Genomic DNA, 10068 nt, shown 5'->3' with positions numbered 1-10068 from the left:
AATTATTGTTATTATTGACAAGGGCTATCCACCTGTAACTATCTGTTAATGACAAAAAACATCATTGCCGCTGTGCCTTTTCATCAAAAAATTGTAGGAGAAAACTTTTTTGATATCAAAAATTTTCGTATTTTGAAGCAAAGATGGTAATTTTTCTTTTTGAAGTATTCCAATATGCTACCAATTAAACCTAGAACAATTTCAAAATAATGCTTAATAACAAAGTTAAAATTTGATCTTCAACTGTTAATATCTAGAAAATTTCGAAAAAAAAATTTTCAATATTTTTCTCGTACTCCCCAAGGGAGCCTCGATCACCCCTTAACAGGAATGACGCCAATTTTGAATCACCCTATATATTTCAAATATAAGTTGTTAATGTATTTTATATATTTATAAGTCTATGTTTCTATTAATATTTTTGTGTTGTAAGTTGTTTGTGTCTAAAGTACTTAGAGAGTTAGTCATATACTTCTAGTGATTTCTCCTATTGAAGATCGACAAAAAAATTTTACTAATTCTTCTCTCTCCTGGGTCTCCCTCAGCAGCAGTCCTTTAAACCGAAACCTATCCAGTCTCGTATGTTCTTAAGCTAGAAGCACTGTCTGCGACCTGGTCCGCGTCTCCGTTCGATCTTGCCTTCTATCATTAGCTGTTTTAATTCATATCTATTGTATCACATTACATAAGCTAAAACTGCAGTTTTCCGCTTTGTTATGATTTTGATGATCTCACGTTATCTGCCCATTCGATGCAGGACTTCCGAGTTGAAGTGGGTAGTGTGAGCCGTCAAAGGGACTCGCAACATTCGTAGATATACCCACATGTTGAAAGCTCCGAGCCTGCTCAGACTGCCAACTTTTAGGGTTCATGATTCAACTCCATAAGGTTAATGGAAGGCATACTCATACTTGATGGTATACTAAACGTAATACAGACTACGAAATTATCGAAGCAGTCGATGGCAGAAGTGGTTGACCGTCTATATAAATAAACACTATCATGTGCACACCTCATAATGAGATTTATATAATTATGTCTTATTTCTAGTCACTCAAATTCTTTTCCCTTCAGTAATAAACATTTGCCATTATTTCCGGTTGTACTATCAGTTCATTTTGCTCTTTGCGCAAATGAAATTTTTCGAAATGTGGACAAAAACATATAGCAACTGTAATTCCAACGAGTGAACGACTTGATTTTCTTAAACGGGACCAGTATTTAGCCGCAACGACCGAGAGAATGATTCAATTGCTCGTGTGGATTTATTCTACCTCAATTAGTTCTTTCTGACTTTTTCGAGTCATTAGTGAACTTAAACAGTTTTTTACTAATTTTTACATAAAATCGTTATTTTTTGTTTGATAGCTGTTGATATTTATTTTTTAATTAAATTGTAGATCACCAATGGCCTTTCAAAAGATTACAAGACTCTTTACCCTTCTCTCTCTAGGCGGCAGATATTCCGCTTTTCAAGAACTGATGTGTCCAACCGCTGAAGAAGGAATAACGGTGAGTTAGTACCGTTATTTTAACCTAATGCTAAAATACGTTATTTTAACAGTAACATTCTGAGCAGCAGATATGCGCAGCTCATGCTGCTGAAATCGGAAAATTACGACCACCTGCAGCCCAGAGAATGAATAATATCAGAACGGAAGTACCAACAAAGTTGACAATGGAGCTGTTTTAAACACGGTTTCGCATTTTTCGCATTGCCTGAGTAACTTTCAGCAGAAAGTTGGGCACACAAAAATAGTTCTTTGCTTTGACGTTATGTTTCCGTTCATAGGAATAATGTAAAATCAATAACAGTAATCTATTGCATACATAAAAAAGTCGATATACAGAAATAATATATGAACGCCAGTCGAATTTCAATCTTTATTTAGTCATAACTTATGCTGCATTTCCGGTGTTTGCATATTCCCAGAATCTATTGTAATTACCGTCGTTCAAGTTTCTGCTGCTGCCGGCGTTACCCGAATAAGTTCTACCACTAGTGGCCGTAGTGTAAGGGGCCTTTGTGGGGATAACTCCATTGATGGTCGATTCCCTGATAACCACTTGGCCATTTGGTGAAGATCCAGCTACGTATTCGTTTGCAGATGATAATCCAGCATCCCAAGACCGCGCGAAATATACTTTTCTTGAATCGGCATAAGCATTGTCTCCAGTGATGGTGCTACTCACTACCAAGTAACCATAGGTTTGGCTTGGGTCAGTTTCTGGGGCGAATACTACTGCCTCGCTGTTACGGTCAGCTTTGGCATGGAAGGTGCATCCTTCAAATACAGTAGTACCTCCACCAAACACAAAATCGACGTCACCTTCTATATAAGTGTTTGTGACATGACTTCTTTGGGTTGTAGTTCCACCACCTCCGGAATAAAACGTGTCTTGGTGTCCCAAGAGGCGACTGTTTTCGATTTGAACTTTATCAGAGTTGGTTTGAAGAGCTACAGCTTGATCAGTGCCAGTATTTTTAGAGGAATTTTCGATTGTCAAGTTCACAATTTGAACGCTAGCTGCTTTAACCCAGAATACAGACGAGCAACTGGTTCCAATAGCGCTTTTGCTAGCACAACTCTCAAACATGCTGTAAGCTGGATCACCAGATGAAAACAAACCTCCAACCATATTCTTATACGTTGAGCCAGAAATGAGGGCTGATAAGCTAAGCGAAATTACTGTATTTGAAGGGCTGCTTCCGGCTCCGTAAAGTGTCAAGGGTACGTTAGTGCTGGGAATGTAGACTACTTCACTGTAGGTTCCGGCGCTAATTTTAATGTGCTTTCTTGACGAGCCTCCGGCCTTTATGGCAGCATTTACGGCAGCTTGAATAGTGCTGTATCCACCACTTCCCACAGTGTAGTCAGCACTACTGGTGCTGATACTTTCGGGACTCCATCCCTGAAGGTAGTTTGATTTTTGATAATTTGAAGCCTCGCTAGATGTTAGGATCGGCCGAGTCGATGTGCCAGGAGGGGTCTGGTCGGCGATGGCACAGCCCACCACCAAGAGAAAGAGTGCTAAAATTGAATTCTTATCAGATCTACTGGACGCCACAGAAAAAATTGATGCAAATTAATTAATATTCGTTTGATTTGAAATTTTGATTTGAAATCACATTTATAGTAATACTAGAATGTATGCAAAAGAAAACCGAATGCACGATAATTTTGTTTTTCTGTGCAAACACATTATAGATTTGCTTGTTCTTATCATTTCTTCACTTATTTCTTCAGCCGATCGGTGCAATAGTAAATTTTCTGCACGTGTATATCCACAATGACTTACGTACTATAAGAATTGAACTGAGTCCGCTCGTTTTTGTATTTTGAAAGTCAGATGAAAAAGAAGAAAATAAAGAAAGAAGACTTTATGTGACCAAATGAAACCTAATACATGTTCATAAAAACTTCGTTTCTTGGAATTATGTTGTAAATTGCATTGGAAATTTATTATTGCCTTTTAAGAGCACATCTCAATGAAATTGTAGGAAAGAAATAAATCTTGGGTATTCAAGATGAAAGGATATTACAGACTGTATTCGTCTACGAATGCAGCTTCTTCGTCATGTTATAATATAGAAATTTCCCAGCGTTATGACTTTGTTATCGGATAACTGGATCCCCGTACTACAGTACATATTAAGAAGAATATTTCCTTCGCATGATAATCTGTCCGTTTGAAGTGTGCAATTATCGAAAAATTACAGCGGTAATTGCACACTGTGCAATTATCACTCAACGATAATTGCATTGTTTACAAAAAATATTTGACAGGTGTCTTTTCATGTTGAATTAGACATAAAATGTCTTCCTGACATACCTAAGATATTCAAATTCTATTTAATAAAGATAAGTAATAAAATTAAAAGTGTAATAAAATATAATAGAAATAAAATTAATCCACATTAACTTTGTTTACTCAGGTTCATACTTTACTACTACTTTAAACAGATAATTTTGCATGAAAGCTTGTTGTTTAAAAACTGCATGAGTTTATTTTCACATTGGATCGACACACTTTTTCGCCACAATATGAAAATAAACTCATGCAGTTTTTAGACAACAAGCTTTCATACAAAATTATCGGTAATTTTGAAGCACTTGTGCAATTACCCCCGATAATTTATATGATGTCAGCCATTTTTTTATGTATAGCTTCTATCTTTACAATGAGAACCTAAATTCAAATCATTTTAAGGACAAGCTTCGGTGAGTTGAAACAATTGAGTGTAAATATTGTAACTACTTTTTATGTTGAATTATGTGGACTTAACAATTAACCAACTGAAATTGAACGGATCAGCACTAACTCACCGACAACCTTCATGAGGGCAGTTTGCAGAACACAGTTGTAAGATATCAGATACAAAGTTGTATTTATATGCGGTATGAGTTTGTTTTTGTAAATGTGAATAACAACAACTGATTATCGAAGATACCACAATTTGAAATAATGATTAATTGATTATAAGGACTTTGGTGAACAAATATCTGCACTCGAAATTTGAAAACCAACCTAAGCCTTATTCGGTAAATAAAATAATTCCACTCTTACATCATGATTTATTTGACAAATAAATCATAATAGACGCTTCTTATTATAGACACATTAAATAATTAATTTGTAATGCCCACATATAACAATACACGCTGATAACGACTTGTTTTGGTAACTAAAATATAAGTTTTTTTTTGAATGTACGAGTGCCTCTTCTAACACAATTGTCCCACTTAATGTTTGATAAATAATAAGATATGCATATACTTATTTGCTATGTGACGAAGTCGCCGGCAATTATAGATTGGGCTACCCAAGAAACAATGCCTGAGTTTGTTAACAAGGCATTAAAAACATTTTAAAGCGAATAAAAGCTTAATAAAAAAACTCCTATACAGACGAGTTGCAATAAAACATGATAAATTATAAATTTGGACGTAACTCTCTCTCTGTCTCTCTGGTGTTGTTACTTTCTTGTATTTTTTGTTTTCGGGAATTTTATTTTATATTTTTGGTATGTACTCGAACATGTTTCCACTGACAGATTTTACAAGTCAATATACACTATACTGAATGCTAAATACTGAATGCTAAAATCAATTGAATCGGAGAAAAGCATAGTTCCTGGATTGTTTTGAGAATAGTTTTTAATTAGTTTTAAGTACACCAGCCTATGTACGGATAGCTGGTCTATCTCAGTAGGATTATTGTATAAGATATATGTAATTATCTGGTTACATAAATAAATAAATAAATAAATAAATAAATAAATGCAGTGAATCATTATGTTAAATATAATCAATTTGCTACGGCGCTGATAAAAAAATAAAGAATAACAAATGCACGGTACTGTGCAAATCAATATCGACTTTTGGATATCATACATACAAATTACAACTTGAGTATGATTTGCGGTAATTGGGGGCCGCGGCTGGGTCGATTAAAGATCAATCTGGAAGTCCAATTTTCGACCACTTCCAAAATTCCACCAGAGCCTCAAGGAACAAAACAGTGAGTTTTTCTGGATATAACGGCGTCTCAATAATGGCTTCTGGATTTTCGTCGGTCTAAATCCGGAAATTTTATTTATTTACGCAACCATTGAATCAAAAACCATTATGTCGACCGTCAAATGGACGAAGCTCACTTAGCAAACTTTTTAGCAAACTGAACAGCGATTTTAGAAATAAACTATCGAATTTTGAGCAACGAACATCCGAAATGAGAAAGCCATTATTTAGACGCTGTTATAATCAGGAAAACTCACTGTTTGATCTGCTTTTTTTATGATCTGGTGGAATCAAAGTCGTTGAAAATCGAACTTCCTCCGTGGATTGTTCTTCATTCGAGCCACCCGCGATGCCCATATGCCCCAAATAATATTTAAGCTACAAAGGCATACAATTGCCTTATGAATAAAGCCAGTATAGGTAATAACATCAAGAAACTTTTGAATACAAATTTTACAATCCATTTCTTATTTTTTTAATGATATTTGTATATTTAATAATACAATCTACATATAGTGATGTTGATAAAAATGGTTAGAATTACGCATACTTTATATCCCAGGTTTGGTGAAAAAAGTATTCGCGACTTACGGGTTGGAAAGTGATACTTATAACTAAGTAAAGGTTTAAAAATATCTGCCCCATGTCATTAAACAATATTTACTCACGAAGAAATATACACTTGGAAGCTGAGTCCCTATTTGAAACTCATATGGTACAGCTTCAGTTGATTAAGCTAAAATCCATGTTAACATTATGATAATGTTTTACCCCTAACCAGTATTTACCCAATATTGTGTTCTTTTTTTCATCAAAATTATTGGCAACGGTAAGGGTTATATTCTAATATTAAATTTAACTCGTATTTGAATGTCTTCTAAGCTATTTAAGGTACAAATTTAAGATAATGATTTCCAAGAAAATAACTAATTTTGACCTTCAATAATCAACCGTTATTCTATAGTCAGGAAGTTTGCAGATACACTTTAAATTCTCTGATTTTTATTTGAAATCTGTATACTGCTGCATATTTTTTTCCATGAAAAATTAGTACGATTTAAGAAACTTGCATTTCATTTTACAGAAGAAATATGTGCTGTTTTAACAACCGGTTGTATATTCAATTGTCGTAAATGGTTTTAAATGTTTTGATGGATTTATGAACAATGGCACAGAAACGTTTATTATATATTTATTATTAGCTACAATATGCCGCTCCATACAACTGAGATTAAACATTTTTAATTTTATAGTTGCCTGGATACATTTTTTTTGCTTTCCTCCAAATTTATTAAAAGTGGGCCTTTTCAACCAAAGTGCAAAAAAGATGTTATTTACGAAACATTTATAGATTTTTGTTATGGAAACTGAAATAAAGCAGACGTCTAATGCAACATAATTACACTGCAAACAAGCCAATTGGCTTAAAGTAATTAAGTTACCCATGAAATATTAGGGAGCCGACAAAACTCCTTCATGATTTTTTAGAAATAATAAAATTACCTTATTATTATATTACACATACTTATTACCTTTATTAAATTTAGAAAATGTGAAAAGTTTTAAAAATTAAAAAAAAATTAAACACTTTGGCGTTTATCGGATCTGAGTATGGTGCAAAATATACGGATTTATTAAAAATACTGAGAAGGGTTTTTTATTTCGTTTGATTATGTAGTTTACTATAAATAATATGAAATATTAGATGAAAGCTGTTTGAGCTAGTACCTACTGCGATTCGTTACATAAAAATAGATATTTAAATTTACTTTTTGTGGTCTCTGCCAAAATTTCAATGGATTTCCATGAGTAGTAATTTTCTTAATGCGAAATTGTCTTAATCATTGCATACGAGTACCCTAATAACGTCAGGATTCAGTCCTGCGGTTGCAGACACTTTTTCAAAAGAATGCATTTAATAAACAAAAAACTAGAGCTTCTAATAGATGAAAGAATTTGTCCATTTAATGTATACCGAAAAGAAGTAAAATTAATGAATTGTTAAAATTGTGATACAATTGAAGTTTGGTACAAAACAATTCAGAAACTATTAGTAAACATACTACATATGCTTTACCAGCAAGTTTAAAAAATTACAAAATTACATTTTGCCCAATTCGTTTCCGCTTACCTTGAGGCAACTTACACAATATCTTGTTGATAGTGTTTACGTACACTAATACTCTGACTAACGATCAGTGAACTATTAAAATATTTCTTAACAGCAAAACTGAAATTATCCTCTTCAAGTTATATTTTCTGGTGCCCTCGACAATTAAACCAGGATAATCTTTTAAAATGCATCACGATAATTTAGAATAGCCTTGTACACATGTTATGGTTAACGTTCGAAATTATGTTAATCCCAATGTTATCCAGTTAAGTTAGTATCGAGAATTACATATTTCGTCGCTTAATGTCCGAATATGAAACATCTCTTGTTACTGGTTGAAACTGCTAGCTTAATATCAATGTATTTAATAAAATTTAATTAATTCAATAAACAGGAGAAGATTGCTGATCTCGACATTAACCAGGTAATGTTAATTAATATCAACATATGAATTTCTTCATTTGAGACGGACATTACATTAGATTAGCCAAGCTCAAGGTTCAACCGTAACATATTAATTTTTTATGTGCTAACATGAAAAACATACAGTACTATACTATACCCAGCAACTAAGCTGGGTAATAAATTATTACAACTCAAAGCTATTTAGGTTTCTTTTACAACAAATTACGCCTGTAACAATTCACTATTTCAAATGATTACGAACTTGGATTTATTTTAGTTATTCAAAGTTCAACATGGAGCTCCAATCGAATAAGAACAAACATCGAAAGTTCATTCGGAACTGCGAATTTCATTTAATTGGAAAATAGCCAAAGGCCATTCTTTGACCAGAATGTAAAAAGTTTTCCTTTCTGTTAGGGTAGTTTAACTACGAGAAACCCGTAATGTAACCTAAGTTTTATTTAGATTATTACAGCAGCTGGGAACTCGAACTTTAGACTATCTGCCTTATCATTTACAGAATTCTAGGTGCATAGTAGTTCATTTATTAATAATTTGTTATTAGAAGCAATTCTGAAGTAGGTGCTTGTGATGATGACTTTCTAAATATACGTTATGATATATTGATAATTGTAGATCTACTTACAGCTTAACAATGGGGTTTAAGAGAGAGAAATTTATTAATCGGCTGGTGATAAATAGTAAGTAGTATTAAAAACGAGTTAAGGTCGAAGCAAGATTTTGCATTGTATGTATAAGCTTAGTATCCATCCTTGTTACCCGTCCTGAAGTTTTAATTTGGTTGCAACTTTTCAAATGTACCTTTTCAAGTTCACCTACGTGGTGGACTTTTCAGAACAAAAGAGACACAGTTTTGAGCATCTAAGGGAACTTACGAAAAACCCTCGAACATGTAAACTTTTCGAAATTGTTTTGTAATTTTTTAAGGTATTTTACAGCTTTGCGGAATAAACAGTTTATTGTTTACTTTATTTGTTTATTAAATTACAAGCTCTCCCCTAAATTATAAAATATTTCGGTTGCAACTGTGGCACAAATGCAAGTTTTTAACACCAAGTAATTGAACTAAAAATATAATATTAAACTTATATTACAAAAAACTCCCTAGTGTCTCGTTTTGCTTTCTACTTTGCTCTGTGCCGAATGAATTATGATTGAAGCTTCGCGTCTCTGGAGCCATTAATTTAATTATTTTTCTAGGGTTTTTCTTTTTCTGTGCAATCCTTTTCTAGCTATTTTTTCTTTATATTTAGTTATAAAATTTCTCCAAGTGGGACTATTTACTTTTCTCACGGGTTGTCAGAAGTATTTATACACTTATAGTCATAATTTCAACGCATCATGTTTTCTTATTGGTGTTCAATGTCTTCCCCTTTTCACCATAGTGCAACAGAGACAGTAGCGCAATATTTCGAAGCTCTCCATTAGGTATCAATGGTTAGGTTCCGGACGCTTATTATTAATTTTATGAAAGTTGATTTTCATTTTACTCTCTCAATTAACTCACTCAAGATCATTATTGCATCTCCATCAATTTCTGGCGACGTACTCACTCGATGAATTCCTATCTCTAAACTCCTATTTGCGAAAGGTTGGATGCTCTTCTTATCAAACACTATTAAGGGGTGATAGAGGCTCCCTTGGGGAGTACCAGAAAAATATTGAAAATTTTTTTTTCGCAAATTTCTAGAAGATATTAACAGTTGAAGATCGAATGTCAACTTTGTTATTAAGCATTATTTTGAAAAAATCCCACGTTGGATTGGCAGCCTATTGGAATACGTAAGCATTTAAAAATAAAAATAACCATCTTTGCTTCAAATTACGAAAAATTTTTATATAAAAAAAGTTCTCTTCTACAATTTTTGAGTGACTTACTTTGAATTTCCTTTCACAAATTTGCTGATATGCGATTAGTTCAGGGGAAATGCTACAGTAACATAGCAGAAGCTGAAAGAACTCACGCCAATAAAGGGCGAGGAGAGTGGTTCCAGGAAGATAGTGGAC

At 33.4% G+C, this 10068-nt stretch overlaps 2 protein-coding genes and 1 long non-coding RNA gene across 3 annotated transcripts in view; 1 reads left to right on the top strand and 2 right to left on the bottom strand.

The window, feature by feature from the left end:
• Positions 1 to 10068, bottom strand: part of LOC109536020 (lachesin) — a gene marked incomplete at its 3' end in the record, with an annotated part of 219347 nt that overhangs the window by 169762 nt on the left and 39517 nt on the right.
• On the top strand, positions 1387 to 1875 carry LOC109536292. The gene is made up of 2 exons (XR_002171819.2): positions 1387 to 1512; positions 1565 to 1875. It is a non-coding gene; the product is annotated as an uncharacterized LOC109536292 (long non-coding RNA).
• LOC109536283 (pectinesterase) lies at positions 1871 to 4471 on the bottom strand. The gene is made up of 2 exons (XM_048661142.1): positions 4329 to 4471; positions 1871 to 3032 (listed from the first exon to the last, which is right to left on the bottom strand). The coding sequence occupies exons 1-2, from the start codon at positions 4339 to 4341 to the stop codon at positions 1900 to 1902; spliced, it is 1146 nt and encodes a 381-aa protein (XP_048517099.1). The 5' UTR covers positions 4342 to 4471; the 3' UTR covers positions 1871 to 1899.

This window comes from Dendroctonus ponderosae, unplaced genomic scaffold (genome assembly GCF_020466585.1).
Source record: "Dendroctonus ponderosae isolate FM_Combo_2020 unplaced genomic scaffold, Dpon_F_20191213v2 Dpon_F_20191213_1, whole genome shotgun sequence".
Taxonomy (NCBI): domain Eukaryota; kingdom Metazoa; phylum Arthropoda; class Insecta; order Coleoptera; family Curculionidae; genus Dendroctonus; species Dendroctonus ponderosae.
Note: the sequence above shows the minus strand (reverse complement) of the source record. Positions and strands in the feature narration are given on the sequence as shown.